This window comes from Cebus imitator, unplaced genomic scaffold, assembly GCF_001604975.1.
Source record: "Cebus imitator isolate Cc_AM_T3 unplaced genomic scaffold, Cebus_imitator-1.0 Scaffold370, whole genome shotgun sequence".
In the NCBI taxonomy this organism is placed as follows: Eukaryota; Metazoa; Chordata; class Mammalia; order Primates; family Cebidae; genus Cebus; species Cebus imitator.
The window spans coordinates 875,514-891,822 of NW_016107685.1; the positions used below are offsets into that span (position 1 = coordinate 875,514).

The following is a 16,309-nucleotide window of genomic DNA, read 5'->3' on the forward strand; positions in this document are numbered from 1 at the left end:
TTCCGAATGTCCCTCTTCCATCTGGTGACTACATCCCATCTTCAGTCAATGCTCTCATTTATTCACAGATTCTCCTCTCACTTAGTCACTAGACTAAGGGCCTCTGGGCTTCTTTCTTCCTGATCTTAAACATCATTTGAAATCCTGGCTCCCCTTAGACTCAGAGGCACCGTGTCTTTCTGGTCCCTCACCCCCTCTCTTTTTCTTACTGAGCAGTTAAGGACCTTTATCTAGCTGGTAGTTAAGGTCAGAAATTTGCCCATCATCCTTGATTTCTCCCAATCTTTCATCCTCTGCCTTCAAGCAGTCAGCAAGCCCTGCCTCTCTATCTTCTGAACCCCCTACAGACCTAGCCACTTCTTGCCATGTTTATTCCTTACACTCATCCAAGTTACCATCAGAGCAGTGTCATCTCCCGGATGCCCGCAAGTGCCTCCTCACTGTCCCATCTGCGTGATCTTTGCTTTCCAAAGGATGCGCTAGCCATCTTCACAAAATGCAGGTCATATTCTGGCACTCCTCCTTGAAGTGCTTTAGTGGCTTCCATTTGCCTTTAGGATAAGGTCAGAATCTTCAACATAGCTTACAAGAAGTCCCTGTCTCATTTCATACCCTCTGCCTCTAGCACTATGCCTCACACACATGCCTCCCACCCCACCCTCAGACACTCTGAACCCCTCCTCGACTGTGGGCTTTAACCCCTTCCATATTCTGTTCATTCTTCCAGAATGTCCTTCTCTCCTTTCTATATCCCCCTTCTCTGGTCACCATTGCCTAGCTAGCACTAGTCATTTAGATCTCGACTTGAATGTCACTTCCTAACCAAAGCATGGACTCCCTGACTCCCTGCCTAGGTTGGCTTTCTTATAATCCTCCTTGCTCTCAGTACTTCTTCTTTACAATTCTCGTCATACTTGTAATTACTTGTTCAACTCCTGGACTATAAGCTCTATGAAGCCAGAGACTGTTTCCTTTATTCACTGTGGTATTCCCACTGCCTCCACATTGTAGGTGTTCAATCTCTTATTAAATGGAAAGGGGAGTAGGGAAGTAGGGTTAAGGGAATATCATTCCCTTCCAGCAGGTTGGGGGTGGAGGGAGAGAGAGACTTGAGCATGTGCAGTACTGATGGAAAGCTCCAGGAGAGAGGAAAGGTTGTGAGTTCAGGAAAGGTTACCCACTACATGGTTATGGAGGCTAGAAGAAGTGAGTATTAGTTCTGGATGAGAAGAAAATGAGAAAAGAATGTCCATATTTTTAAGCCTAGAAACAGGAGGAAGGGAGTTTGTGGGCATTCAGATCTGAAAAGTAGGAAGCAGAAAAATTTGCTGAGGGTGGGATAGGATGGGATCTGCCAAGGGGAAGACTGGAGTGGCCCCAAAGAGTCCTGAGGCAGAGATCCGGGTGGCCCGAGATGAGTGTGAGGCAGCTCAAGGGCCTGCTGGGGATGAGCATGTCTGAATGTTGATGTGGCCTAGTCCAGGTTCTCTGGACTGCTCTGTCATGACCTGTTTCCTTCCGTTTTCTCCCAGGTCAAGGAGGCTGAGCTGGAACCAGGGCCCCAGTGGGACCTGACCCAAAGTCTGAGGTCAAGCTGGGCCCAGAGCCTGGCCTGGAGCTGGAGCCCAAGGCACAGCTGGACTATCCTTGTCATGCAGAAGGAGCCGGGCATTGTGCCTTCCTGCCCTGGCATGAAGAGCCCCAGGCCCCGCCTCCTGCTACCGTTGCTGCTGTTGCTGGGGGCTGGGGTGCCAGGTGCTTGGGGTCAGGCTGGGAGCCTGGACTTGCAGATTGATGAGGAGCAGCCAGCGGGTACACTGATTGGGGACATTAGTGCGGGGCTGCCAGCAGGCATGGCAGCTCCTCCCATGTACTTTATCTCCGCCCAGGAGGGCAGCGGCGTGGGCACAGACCTGGCCATTGACGAACACAGTGGAGTCGTCCGCACAGCCCGAGTCTTGGACCGTGAGCGGCGGGACCGCTACCGCTTCACTGCAGTCACTCCTGATGGTGCCACTGTAGAAGTTACAGTGCGAGTGGCTGACATCAACGACCACGCTCCAGCCTTCCCACAGGCTCGGGCTGTCCTGCAGGTACCTGAGCATACAGCTTTTGGCACCCGCTACCCACTGGAGCCGGCTCATGATGCAGATGCTGGGCGTCTGGGAACCCAGGGCTATGCGCTATCTGGTGATGGGGCTGGAGAGACCTTCCGGCTGGAGACACGCCCGGGTCCAGATGGGGCTCCGGTGCCTGAGCTGGTAGTTACAGGGGAGCTGGACCGAGAAAACCGCTCACACTATATGCTACAGCTGGAGGCCTATGATGGTGGTTCACCCCCCCGGAGAGCCCAGGCCCTGCTGGACGTGACACTGCTGGACATCAATGACCACGCCCCAGCTTTCAATCAGAGCCGCTACCACGCTGTGGTGTCTGAGAGCCTGGCCCCCGGCAGTCCTGTCTTGCAGGTGTTTGCCTCTGATGCCGATGCTGGTGCCAATGGGGCTGTGACTTATGAGATCAACCGGAGGCAGAGCGAGGGTGACGGACCCTTCTCCATCGACGCACACACAGGGCTGCTGCGGCTAGAGCGGCCACTGGACTTTGAGCAACGGCGGGTCCATGAACTGGTGGTGCAGGCACGAGATGGCGGGGCTCACCCTGAGCTGGGCTCGGCCTTCGTGACTGTGCACGTGCGAGATGCCAATGACAATCAGCCCTCCATGACTGTCATCTTCCTCAGTGCAGATGGCTCCCCCCAAGTGTCTGAGGCTGCCCCACCTGGACAGCTCGTTGCTCGGATCTCTGTGTCAGACCCAGATGATGGTGACTTTGCCCACGTCAATGTGTCTCTGGAAGGTGGAGAGGGCCACTTTGCCCTAAGCACCCAAGACAGCGTCATCTATCTGGTGTGTGTGGCTCGGCGGCTGGATCGAGAGGAGAGGGATGCCTATAACTTGAGGGTTACAGCCACAGACTCAGGCTCACCTCCACTGCGGGCCGAGGCTGCCTTTGTGCTGCACGTCACTGATGTCAACGACAATGCACCTGCCTTTGACCGCCAGCTCTACCGACCTGAGCCCCTGCCTGAGGTTGCCCTGCCTGGCAGCTTTGTGGTACGGGTGACTGCTCGGGATCCTGACCAAGGCACCAATGGTCAGGTCACCTATAGCCTAGCTCCTGGCGCCCACACCCACTGGTTCTCCATTGACCCCACCTCAGGCATTATCACTACGGCTGTCTCACTGGACTATGAGTTAGAACCTCAGCCACAGCTGATTGTGGTGGCCACAGATGGTGGCCTGCCTCCTCTAGCCTCCTCCGCCACAGTTAGCGTGGCCCTGCAAGATGTGAATGATAATGAGCCCCAGTTCCAGAGGACTTTCTACAATGCCTCGCTGCCTGAGGGCACCCAGCCTGGAACTTGCTTCCTGCAGGTGGGTAGGCCTGGCACATAGCAGGATAGGACTGGGGGCATCTGAGGGCCACAGGGGACCTCACAGCAGGAACCAAGCCTTACAAAGCCATCTGTTGATGCTGATTTAAGCTAGATGGTTCTGTCCTATCTTGAGAGCTCCAAAATCTGTGCAGACGGTAAAGGTTAATGAGAAGATGAGAAAGCAGGGTGCAAGAGCTGAGGCAGATGGTCTTGGTAGGTGAGGAAATTAAGATTGGATCTAGAGAAGAAATGATTTGTGGTGTCAGGAAGTGAAAGTCTCAAAGCTGTTCTGCTGGGCAGAAATGGAGATTCTACACAGCTGTGTGGCCTCTGTTCCCCAAAGAAGACACCAGAATTTATGGAGCCCTCCATTCCTAGTCCAGTGCTGGGTTGTGCTGAAAGAAATCCTCATCCCTACCCTCAGAGCTGAGCCTTAATTGGCCACTTGGGCTTGAACATGAGGATGAGAGATAGCAAGAATTATCTTGATATCCAGAGCAGGAAGGCCTCTCAGGGGAAGAGGCAAGAACCCTGGACAGGCTGAAGGAGACACAGACTGGCTGCAAGTCAGGCCTGGAGAGATGGAGGGAACATGAAACTGGAAAGGCAGTCTTGAGACCACGTCGCAGAAGTCCTTGAACACCAGACAGCGAGGGGTTAGGACTACTTGGAAAGCAAAGGAGGTCACTGAACTTCTTTGAGCTGGGAAGGGAATGATCAGGTTGGGTTTTTTTAAGTTAGCTAACTGGCTTTAAGGGTGATTGGATCAGCAGGTGTGATAGATCATTCCTTCATTCATATGTTGAAGATTTTATTTACCTACTCTAAGCCTGGCACTGTGCTAGGCGCAGAGAACAAAAAAAGGAGCTAGTCCTATTCCCAGGGAGGTCCCACTCCACTGGATAGGGAGACATACCAGTAACTAGTGCTGCAGTAGGTGACGTATAAAGTACTATGGAAGCCCAGAGGCAAGGCCTTGAAGAACTAATGAAACTTTGCCAAATGGGTAATATGAGGTGTACAGACAGAGACTCCAGGCCTATGGAAAGAGCTGCTGAACAAACACCAGAACGTGTTCAGGAGACTGTATTGTTCAGGCTGGCATTAGCTGCACTGAAGAGAGAGTCGGGGGTGATGAGACAAGACAGTAGACAGGGGCCAGGTCACAAGTTCAGCTTTATCTTAAAAATCATAGGGAGCAAGTGAGGGACTCTAAGCAAATCTGATACATCTTTTGGAAAGATTGCTTTGCTTGCACTGTGGAGTATGGCAACAGGAGAGAGGACAGGAGGCAGGGAGTCCTCTTAGGAGGCCAATGCTTCGCGTCCTTATGTCTCCAAACGCCACCAGACTCCTGAGCATCTCCTCAGGGGCTGCCTGTTGGCAGAGACTTCCAGGCTAGTTCTGGGCCTGGCTGACCTCTTGTCCTCTGGCCACACTCTGCATATTTGCTCGCCTGCTGCTCTGCAGCTCCCACCACCCACTCTTCCATGTGTTTACTCTCCTTCTTGGCCAGGACCAATGGGCTATGGCTTCCAGACTTCTCTCCTCACTAGTGCCTGAAGCAAGAGGGCAACTCTCCAGGTGGTTTCCTGGAGTTTTTACTATTAGCAACCATAGGGAATCAGGGGTGAAAATGACCATTTGGAGTTTATAACTGTTACAAGAAGTCTTAATATTTGATTTGTTCAGTATAAATGTATTGAATGTCTACCATGTGCCAGCCACTATATTAGAGACATAGCATATGGTCAGGAATGAGTCACCCCTGTCATCTGAAGGATTTAGAGGGGAGATTCCTGTGCAAAGAAATAGTTTCATTCCAATAAGAACATTTCCATTTGGGGATATATATGAGGTACAGATAGGCAGTATGAATGCTTTCCCGAAGGAAGGGACCCATGAGTTGAGACTTAAAGAATGAGCAGTTTATGAGAGTATCAGACGGGAAAAGACTTCCAAGCAGAGGTTACGTGCACAGAGGTTAGGTGCACAGAGGTGTAGGAGGGCCCAGCTTGTTCAAGGGCCTACCAGGGACTCAGGATCTCTGGAGTTAAGACTGGAGATCGGAGGTGGGGGATGAGACTGCAGGGAGGCTCAGCCAAGTCAGAGGGTTTGAGCTTTTTTCTATAGGGAATATTGAAGATTTTGAGTAGAGAGGCAACATTCTCAGATTTGTTTATGCAAATGATAGTTAGTGTAGAGCAGTGGTTGATAACCAGGGGTGACTTTGCCCTCCAGAAGGGATATTTAACAATATCTAGATAAATTTCTGATTGTCACAACTGGTGGGATACTACTGGCATCTAGTGGGTAGAGGCTGAGAGTGCTGCTAACCATCCTGTAATGCACTTGACAGCCCCCACAATAAAGCATTATCTGGTCCAAAATGTCAGTAGTGCCAGTGTTGAGAAACCCTCACGTAGAGTACAGATCAGAGGGTCAGACTTCTATAAGAAGGTAATTAAAATAATGCAGGGGAGCAATAACTCAGGCCTAAGTCAGAACGGTGATAATGGTGATGGAGAGGAACAGACAAATAGAGTTAATGAGGATTTACTTAATCCCTGGCTGATTGATATACCAGGTGAGAAAAAGGGAAGAACTGATTTCTGGCTTGAGCAACTGTGTGGATGGAAGAGTCATTAGAGCAGGCTTGGAATGATCATGAGTTTATTTTGGGGCAGGTTGGATTTAGGGTGCCTGCGGGACATTCAAGTGGAGGTGTTGAGCAGCCATCTGGATGTACATGTTTGGAAAGCTCAGAGTAGTCTAGAGTAAAAGTATAGACAGTGACTAAAGTGAAAGACAAGGCCCTGAGAGAGTATATAGAGTGAGAAGAAGCCAAGGAGAGATTTCAGGGAACAGTGTGTAAGAACAGGCAGGTAAGGGGATATGGAGGAAGACTGGTAGTGGGTGGTGGGAGAAGCAGTGGGTGGAGAAGCAGGAAAAGTAGCATCAAGAAGTCACAGCAGGAGAGATGGGCATGGTGGTACATCCCTGTAATCCAAGCTACTCGGGAGGCTGAGGCAGGAGGATTACTTGAGCCCAGGAGTTCCAGACCAGCCTGGACAACGTAGTGAGAGCCCATCTTAAAAAATAAATAAAGGCCAGGCACAGTGGTTCACGCCTGTAATCTCAGCAGTTTGGGAGGCCAAGGTGGAAGGACTGTTTGAGGCCAGGAGTTTGAGACCAGCCTGGGCAACATAGTAAAACACTGTCTATGAAAACAATTTAAAAACTAGCCAGGCTAGTTTTGGTGCATGCCTGTAGTCCTAGTTGTTCAGGAGGCTGAGGCAGGAGGATTGCTTGAGCCCAGGAATTTGAAGTTGCAGTGAGCTAGGATCATACCACTGCACTCAAGATGGGGCAACAGAGAGCCTGTCTCAAAAATAAAATTAAATAAACAAATAAATTGTGTTTTAAAAAGTCAAAGCAGGAGGTACACCTGGGAAGGAGTTTGGGATGGGCATATGGAATCAGTTTGGAGGCTGGTAGGAAGTTTAGACAGTTCACAGATAAGTGTCTTTCTTTTCTCCTTGAAATAGTGCATCTGAGAGCAAGGATTGGGATGGGGGCAAGAGGAGAGGGGTGAAGTTTCTTAAGGCTTTGGGGCAGAATGGGAGAGGGAGCTGACCAAGGTTGGACTAAGACATTAAGCTGAGAATCTGCTAAAAATGGAGACTATATTTGCAGTGAAACCTCTGAGCAGGGGTTGTACAGGCCAGGAAATTCACTTCTGCCTTGCCTATTTCCAGTTAGTGGCCCCTGTGCCTTTTGGGGTCACTTCCTGACAACTTCCCCTGACCACTGTTTATTGCTTTCTTCCTGCAGCGAGTCAGAGGGCAAAGGTCTTTAACAGCTTCTGGAGATGGTGTCACAGCTGTGCTGCTGCCTGCCATGATTGATGCAGGGGAAGTCCGTCTCCTGGGATATCCGGGCCCACAGCCACAGTAGAGAGTTGGAGCAGGAGCTGTTTCCAGGGTTCAGCCATGGCAGGGTCTTGGTGTCTCTCAGGAGAGTAAACACTGGCACAGATCATTTCTGTCAAGGGTCTGGGCAACAATCAGAAATCCTTGGCCAGCTTTCTCTCTGAGCACACTTTCTGGCTGAGAAAGGGGAACTCTCCAGCTTCCTCTTGCAGCATATCATGACCCTGAGGTCCTCATGTCCACAAAGAGTACTTTGTCACAGGCTACAGTTGTCAGCACCAACTAACTCACTATTGAGGGCCTAATGTATACCCATTGTATAAAACTTAGTGCGAAAGAAGGTTTTGTGACAAGGTAGGACAATTTACTCAGTGAAAAAACACATGTAGAGCACCTATGTACCTTGCACTATACTAGGCTAAAGATACATGAGCCACACACCCATAAATCTATAGAACAGATCTTATAGTGATCAGATCCCAGTATTAATCAGATCGACTCTGTGATGATCAAACCTATAACAACAGTCTCAACAATTCCATTGTCAGTGAGTTCTTGGCTTGGGTGATTATGAGACTTGGTGAGGGTATGAACTTCCTGGACCCACCTGGAATTTGAGGTCACAGCTCTTTTGTCTTTTTAAGTATAGTTGGTCCTCATTATTTGTGAATTCTCTTACTCTCTAAAATTTATTTGTAACTCCAAAATCAATGCTAGCATTCCTGAACATGGGCAGATAGATGAAAAATTTGAGTCACCTAATATTCACATTCCCTACAGGCACTGAACAAGACGATGTTCTTCCTTCTTGTTTTAGCTCTCATGCTTGTAAACAAGTGTCCCCTTTATTTATTTTTTTTTTGTATTTTTTTTTTTACTGCTTTTTTTCTGGTGATTTCACTGTTTAAATGGTCCCCAAGTATAGTGCCGAAGTGCTGTCTAATGTTCCTAAGTACAAGAAGGCTGTGATGTGTCTTACGGAGAAAATACATGTTAGATAAGCTTTATTCAGGCATGAGTTACAGTTGTGTTGGCTGTGGGTTCAATGTTAATGAATCAACAATGTATATTAAATATAAGATGTCTTTAAAGAGAAACACACATCAAACAAGGTTATGTATTGACCAGTTGAAAAAAAATGTTATGGCTAGAGGCTCTCAGAAACCTAAGTGGTGAGGTCTGGGCTGGGATCAGGTTTGGGCCCATGTCATACTCGTCCTTTCTGTGTGTCTGCCATCCAGAGACTCTAGGCACCAGCTGCTCATTCTAATCGCCACCTACCTCTGGCTTTTCTAGCCAAGAAGAGGGAACACCACTCACCCCAGCCTCTCCCTAGGTGACAGCCACAGACGCAGATAGTGGCCCATTTGGCTTCCTCTCCTATTCCTTGGGTGCTGGCCTTGGGGCCTCCGGATCTCCCCCATTCCGCATTGATGCCCACAGCGGTGATGTGTGCACAACCCGGACCCTGGACCGCGACCAAGGGCCCTCGAGCTTTGACTTCACAGTGACAGCTGTGGATGGGGTGAGTCGGCAGACCATGGGCAGGTTGGGATGTTGCGGTAGGGCACTCACCAGGGCCAGATAAGGCCCACCTGACCTATGGCTGCATGTCCCACTAGGGAGGCCTCAAGTCCATGGTATATGTGAAGGTGTTTCTGTCAGACGAGAATGACAACCCTCCTCAGTTTTATCCACGGGAGTATGCTACGAGTCTAAGTGCCCAGAGTCCACCAGGCACAGCTGTGCTGAGGGTGCGTGCCCATGACCCTGACCAGGGGTCCCATGGGCGACTCTCCTACCATATCCTGGCTGGGAATAGCCCTGCACTTTTTGCCTTGGATGAGCAATCAGGTGAGGATCCTCCCATTCCTGGAGCCTTCGCCCAGGCCCCCGTCCCCACCTGCCTAAATGATGTCCTACCCACTTCCTTCTAACCTTTCCAGCCCTATTATGTTTCCTTATATATCTCTGCTTCTATCCTTCCTCCCAGGGCTTTTGACAGTAGCCTGGCCCTTGGCTAGACGGGCCAATTCTGTGGTGCAGCTGGAGATCGGGGCTCAGGATGGAGGTGGCCTGCAGGCAGAACCCAGTGCCCGAGTGAACATCAGCATTGTGCCTGGAACCCCCACACCACCCATATTTGAGCAACTACAGTATGTTTTTTCTGTGCCGGAGGATGTGGCACCAGGCACCAGTGTGGGCATAGTCCAGGCACACAACCCACCAGGTATTATTTAGCTTTATACCCACTTGGTGCCAGACCCAAATACCCCAGTATAACCCTCCAGCACCATCTGAAGTTACCTTAGAGTATCACGGCGCAGACAGCCCCAGTAAAAAACACTCTGGTACCAATGCCCAACACCTCCTTAGGCACGGTGCAGGCACACTGCTTCATGAGGCACATGAATGTCACCTCAGTGCCAACCAACTTCTTTGCCAACCCCTTCCCCTCCTCCTAATATTTTGAAAGCCATGGGTGTGGGCACTGCCCAGTCCTTCTTGAGATCAGAGTCTGGCTCCTGACTCAATGATTGCCCCCCCTCTTTGTTGACCCCCTTTTTCCTCCTCCCTAGGTCGTTTGGCACCTGTGACCCTTGCCCTATCAGGTGGGGACCCCCGAGGACTCTTCTCCCTAGATGCGGTTTCAGGGTTGTTGCAAACACTTTGCCCCCTGGACCGGGAGCTACTGGGACCAGTGCTGGAGCTGGAGGTGCGAGCAGGCAGTGGAGTGCCCCCAGCTTTCGCTGTAGCTCGGGTGCGTGTACTGCTGGATGATGTGAACGACAACTCCCCTGCCTTTCCTGCACCTGAAGACACGGTATTGCTACCACCAAACACTGCCCCAGGGACTCCCATCTATACACTGCGGGCTCTTGACCCTGACTCAGGTGTTAACAGTCGAGTCACCTTTACCCTGCTTGCTGGGGGTGGTGGAGACTTCACCGTGGACCCCACCACAGGCCATGTACGGCTTATGAGGCCTCTGGGGCCCTCAGGAGGGCAAGCCCATGAGTTAGAGCTGGAGGCCCGGGATGGGGGTTCCCCACCACGCACCAGCCACTTTCGACTACGGGTGGTGGTACAGGATGTGGGAACCCGTGGGCTGGCTCCCCGATTCGACAGCCCTACCTACCGTGTGGACCTGCCCTCAGGCACCATCCCTGGAACTCAGGTCCTGCAAGTGCAGGCCCAAGCACCAGATGGGGGCCCTATCACCTATCACCTTGCAGCAGAGGGAACAAGTAGTCCCTTTGGTCTGGAGCCACAGAGTGGGTGGCTATGGGTACGGGCAGCACTGGACCGTGAGGCCCAGGAGTTGTACACACTGAAGGTAATGGCAGTGTCTGGGTCCAAAGCTGAGTTGGGGCAGCAGACAGGCACAGCCACCGTGAGGGTCAGCATCCTCAACCAGAATGAACACAGTCCCCGCTTGTCTGAGGATCCCACCTTCCTGGCTGTGGCTGAGAACCAGCCCCCAGGAACTAGCGTGGGCCGAGTCTTTGCTACTGACCGAGACTCGGGACCCAACGGACGTCTGACCTACAGCCTGCAACAGCTATCTGAAGATAGCAAGGCCTTCCGCATCCACCCCCAGACTGGTGAGCACAGAGACCCAAATCCCAAGACCCCATAGCCTTATCCCCAGCCTGATGAACATCCAGACAGGATCCCCAGACCCCAGCTCCCATCTCGCCTCTAAGAACAAGCACTTAGCCTTGGCATTCCCTCCCCCAACCCCCAAATCCCAGCTTCTTAGGTGCAGGTCTCAGGCTTTACATCCCTAAACATCTTGTACATGATCTCCTTCTTGCACTCCCAGGAGAAGTGACCACACTCCAAACCCTGGACCGTGAGCAGCAGAGCAGCTATCAGCTCCTGGTGCAGGTGCAGGATGGAGGGAGCCCATCCCGCAGCACCACAGGCACTGTGCATGTTGCAGTGCTTGACCTCAACGACAACAGCCCCACCTTCCTGCAGTCTTCAGGAGCTGCTGGTGGCGGCCTCCCTGTACAGGTATGTGAAGTGGCAGGACTTTGTCCTGTAGAAGTGTGAGAGGCAGTGGGGATCTCCCCATAGAGCTATAGGTATAGGTAAGAAACTGCCTCCTGGATCAGGTGTGAGAGCAGAAAAGAGGTTCTGCTTGCCCACAGGTGAGAGAAGCTTTATCCTGAGTTGTCTAAAGAACAGGAAAGAGACAACTAGGTGAGTTGTGTTCCTACAGGTACCAGACCGCGTGCCTCCAGGAACACTGGTGACGACTCTGCAGGCGAAGGATCCAGATGAGGGGGAGAATGGGACCATCCTGTACACGCTAACTGGTATGGGAGTGGAGAGAAAGGAATTGGTGGATGATGACATGCCCTCATGGCCTGCCCAGCTCTGGGCCCCAAGCCCTCATCTTCCTTTGCCTGTCCCCAGGTCCTGGCTCAGAGCTTTTCTCTCTGCACCCTCACTCAGGGGAGCTGCTGACTGCAGCTCCCCTGATCCGAGCAGAGCGGCCTCACTATGTGCTGACATTGAGTGCTCACGACCAAGGCAGCCCTCCTCGAAGTGCCAGCCTCCAGCTGCTAGTGCAGGTATGGCTGCCCTTCCCACAGTCTGCTCACCTTCCCTTGGTTACCGCTGTAGGCACCCTGCCCCCCAAGAAGCTAGAGCTACCGGGGGCGCATATACTAGTCCTTGGGCCCCACTAGTAGGCTACTTTGACCACTCTTCCCTACCACCTGGGAAGCTAGCCCAGATCTCCTTTTACACCAGCCCTCACTATTCCGTTCTCCCTCCCCGGTCCACAACAGGTGCTTCCCTCAGCTCGCTTGGCCGAGCCGCCCCCAGATATCGCAGAGCGGGACCCAGCGGCACCTTTGCCTGTCGTGCTGACGGTGACAGCAGCTGAGGGGCTGCGGCCCGGCTCTCTGTTAGGCTCGGTGGCACCGCCAGAGCCCGCGGGTGTGGGGGCACTCACCTACACATTGGTGGGCGGTGCCGACCCCGAGGGCACCTTCGCGCTGGATGCGTCCTCAGGGCGCTTGTACCTGGCGCGGCCCCTGGACTTTGAAGCGGGCCCCCCATGGCGCGCGCTCACCGTACGCGCGGAGGGGCCGGGAGGCGCGGGTGCCCGGCTGCTGCGAGTTCAGGTGCGCGTGCAGGACGAGAATGAGCATGCGCCCACCTTCGCGCGCGACCCGCTGGCTCTCGCGTTGCCGGAGAACCCGGAACCCGGCGCAGCGCTGTACACTTTCCGCGCGTCGGACGCCGATGGCCCCGGCCCCAACAGCGACGTGCGCTACCGCCTGCTGCGCCAGGAGCCGCCCGTGCCCGCGCTTCGCCTGGACGCGCGCACCGGGGCGCTCAGCGCTCCGCGCGGCCTGGACCGAGAAACCACACCCGCGCTGCTGCTGCTGGTGGAAGCCACCGACCGGCCCGCCAACGCCAGTCGCCGTCGTGCAGCACGCGTTTCTGCGCGCGTCTTTGTCACGGATGAAAACGACAACGCGCCAGTCTTTGCCTCGCCTTCACGGGTGCGCCTCCCGGAGGATCAGCCGCCTGGGCCCGCGGCGCTGCACGTGGTAGCCAGGGACCCGGACCTGGGCGAGGCGGCACGCGTGTCCTATCGCCTGGCATCTGGCGGGGACGGCCACTTCCGGCTGCACTCAAGCAGTGGTGAGAGTTGGGTCTTGGGGTGAGGGCGCGTAAGGTGCTGATGCGAAGTGTTGAGGTCTCCACCAACCTGCCTTACCGCTCACCTAGGAGCGCTGTCCGTGGTGCGGCCCTTGGACCGCGAACAACGAGCTGAGCACATACTGACGGTGGTGGCCTCAGACCACGGCTCCCCGCCGCGTTCGGCCACTCAGGTCCTGACCGTCAGTGTCGCTGACGTCAATGACGAGGCGCCTACTTTCCAGCAGCAGGAGTACAGCGTCCTCTTGCGTGAGAACAGCCCGCCTGGCACATTTCTCCTCACATTGCAAGCAACCGACCCAGACCTGGGTAAGACCTGGGGGGATAAATCGTGAGTGGGATGGACTGGGGCAAGAAAAGCATTTTTACCCACTGATCGCCCTCCATGTTGCCCCTCCTCAGGAGCCAACGGGCAGGTGACTTATGGAGGCGTCTCTAGCGAAAGCTTTTCTCTGGATCCTGACACAGGTGTTCTCAAGACTCTTCGGGCCCTGGATCGAGAGGAGCAGGAGGAGATCAACCTGACAGGTACATGTTGACAGGACCCCAAGAGCCTGAGTGGGGTGTTGTAAACACCCGTGCTACATGGACAGAAACCCCAAAGTACTACCTTCTAGAAGTTTTCGCTTATTACCACAAAGCTCCTGTTACATTTTTAGACCCTTTTGGGGAGTCGAGAGTTTGGCAGGGTGCAAGGTGAACTGACTTCTAGACTGTCACGACTGTGACCATACAAATTCTAAAATGCATAATGTCACAGCTATGCCCTCCAGGCCTCCCTCATATACTGCAGCCATTTAACAGAGGAGCATATTGATACTGAATATTGGAGAGGTAAAGTGACTTGCCCAAGCTCATGCAGCTTGGAAGTAGCAGGGCTGGGACTTGAACTCAGATCTTTTCATACCTCATTTAGTGCCTTTCCTGTTACACCACCACTAGTCCAAGATATATCTTGCACGCACCAAGCATGGGAGGTAGGACACATGTGTGTTTATGTATGCATGACACGTGTGCCTGGGAAGTGTGCAGAGATGGACATTTTCTGGTTTGTGTGCACCTGGTGAACATGTATGAACACTGTGTGGTATGGATTTCTCCATGTGATGAGAGCAGGCTAGACCTCATTGATTTTGCTTCCCCACAGTGTATGCCCAGGATAGGGGCTCACCTCCCCTGTTAACTCATGTCACCGTTCGCGTGGCTGTGGAGGATGAGAATGACCACGCACCAACCTTTGGGAGTGCCCATCTCTCTCTCGAGGTGCCTGAGGGCCAGGACCCCCAGACCCTTACCATGCTTCGGGCCTCCGATCCAGATGTGGGAGCCAATGGGCAGCTGCAGTACCGCATCCTAGGTGAGAACCTTCCCACTCCCACCAACCCAGCACCCACTTGCCTGGATCTTGCTCCTTCTTGGCTGCTGTCAGCCTCATTGAGTGTATCTGGGTCTCCTTTTTTCTCTTGATGTCGTCCACCTTTTCTTTCATGCTTATATCAGCGTATCTCTGTATCTCTTTCCATGCTCTTTGTCTCCCTCTGTGTCTCTGTTTCTGTCTTCCTCTTTTATTTCTCATTTGTCTATCCCTGTAGAGCAGACATTCTCAAACTTTTTTGGTGGATTATATCAGTATTTATGTGGATTATATCAGTATTTACTGTATTAGTTATTAAAGCTGAGATAATGTTAAAATATGATTGTGAAACAGGCCAATGAAGTATACAGCTTGCTGGTATTTCTGTGTAAGCACAAGGAAATGCTAAGATTTCAAGTAACAATTTGTTGGACAGTAATGAATTTCAGAGATTACAGCAGGTATAACTGAAGATAGCTAGAATAAACAATCTCTGAAGACACACACATTCATGCTTTTATCTAGAATATGTTAGAAAATACAGGAATACATAAGAACATATTCCATTAACCAAGACATATCATCACATGTCACAGAGCATCTGCTAATTCTACTGTACATCTGTGAAATAATGAGAATAAAAAGGGCATATAATGGCTTAGTAGTGCTATGAAATAATTTTATCTTAGGCATGTGAAAAGGACTTAGGAACTCCAGGGGATCCCAGATCACACACAGATGATGCCAGCTGCTTTATAATATCTTCTGTTACCTTCCATTTCCATTTTTCTCTGTTTCTCTCCCTTTCTCTCATGTGTTCACTTGCTTTTGTGCACATGCATGCACTCGCTCTCCCTCTCTGCTGTGGCCTATAAATCACCCCCATCCCCATGACACATGTATATTTATATGTGCATGCCCTTCTCTGCAGATGGGGACCCATCAGGAGCTTTTGTCCTAGACCTTGCTTCTGGAGAGTTTGGCACCATGAGGCCACTAGACCGAGAGGTGGAGCCAGCATTCCAGCTGAAGATAGAGGCCCGGGATGGAGGCCAGCCAGCTCTCAGTGCCACTCTGCTTGTGACAGTGATAGTGCTGGATGCCAATGACCATGCTCCAGCCTTTCCTGTGCCTGCCTACTCTGTGGAGGTGCCGGAGGATGTGCCTGCAGGGACCCTGCTGCTGCAGCTACAGGCTCATGACCCTGATGCTGGAACCAATGGCCATGTAACCTACTACCTGGGTGCTGGTACAGCAGGAGCCTTCCTGCTGGAGCCCAGCTCTGGAGAACTACGCACAGCTGCAGCCTTGGACAGAGAACAGTGTCCCAGCTACACCTTTTCTGTGAGTGCAGTGGATGGTGCAGCCGCTGGGCCTCTAAGCACCACAGTGTCTGTCACCATCACGGTGCGCGATGTCAATGACCATGCACCCACCTTCCCCACCAGTCCTCTGCGCCTGCGCCTGCCCCGCCCAGGCCCCAGCTTCAGTACCCCAACCCTGGCTCTAGCCACACTGAGAGCTGAAGATCGTGATGCTGGTGCCAATGCTTCCATTCTGTACCGGCTGGCAGGCACACCACCTCCTGGCACTACTGTGGACTCTTACACTGGTGAAATCCGTGTGGCCCGCTCTCCTGTAGCTCTAGGCCCCCGGGATCGTGTCCTCTTCGTTGTGGCCACTGACCTTGGCCGTCCAGCTCGCTCTGCCACTGGTGTGATCATTGTTGGACTGCAGGGGGAAGCTGAGCGTGGACCCCGCTTTCCCCGGGCTAGCAGTGAGGCTATGATTCGTGAGAATGCACCCCCAGGTGGGTCCCCAGCCATGTCTCTCCGATTCGAACTCCAAAATGGGCTGGAGTTGCTCATTGAAAATGTCCCCCAAACTCTCCCAGTCTAG

At 52.5% G+C, this 16,309-nt stretch overlaps 1 protein-coding gene and 1 long non-coding RNA gene across 2 annotated transcripts in view; one reads left to right on the forward strand and one right to left on the reverse strand.

Annotated features, from left to right (window-relative positions):
* The window catches only part of DCHS1 (dachsous cadherin-related 1), a 34,188-nt gene that overhangs the window by 12,536 nt on the left and 5,343 nt on the right, over positions 1-16,309 (forward strand). The window contains exons 2-14 of the mRNA XM_017507202.2: positions 1,533-3,437; positions 8,708-8,896; positions 8,994-9,225; positions 9,365-9,601; positions 9,951-10,976; positions 11,198-11,391; positions 11,600-11,696; positions 11,797-11,954; positions 12,174-13,038; positions 13,126-13,365; positions 13,459-13,584; positions 14,204-14,413; positions 15,342-16,220. Coding sequence (XP_017362691.1) covers positions 1,653-3,437; positions 8,708-8,896; positions 8,994-9,225; positions 9,365-9,601; positions 9,951-10,976; positions 11,198-11,391; positions 11,600-11,696; positions 11,797-11,954; positions 12,174-13,038; positions 13,126-13,365; positions 13,459-13,584; positions 14,204-14,413; positions 15,342-16,220 — 6,238 coding nt within the window. The 5' untranslated portion in view covers positions 1,533-1,652. The remainder of the gene's footprint in view (positions 1-1,532; positions 3,438-8,707; positions 8,897-8,993; positions 9,226-9,364; positions 9,602-9,950; positions 10,977-11,197; positions 11,392-11,599; positions 11,697-11,796; positions 11,955-12,173; positions 13,039-13,125; positions 13,366-13,458; positions 13,585-14,203; positions 14,414-15,341; positions 16,221-16,309) is intronic.
* On the reverse strand, positions 7,107-12,434 carry LOC108288324. Its single transcript, XR_001818670.2, has 2 exons — positions 12,341-12,434; positions 7,107-7,595 (listed from the first exon to the last, which is right to left on the reverse strand). It is a non-coding gene; the product is annotated as an uncharacterized LOC108288324 (long non-coding RNA).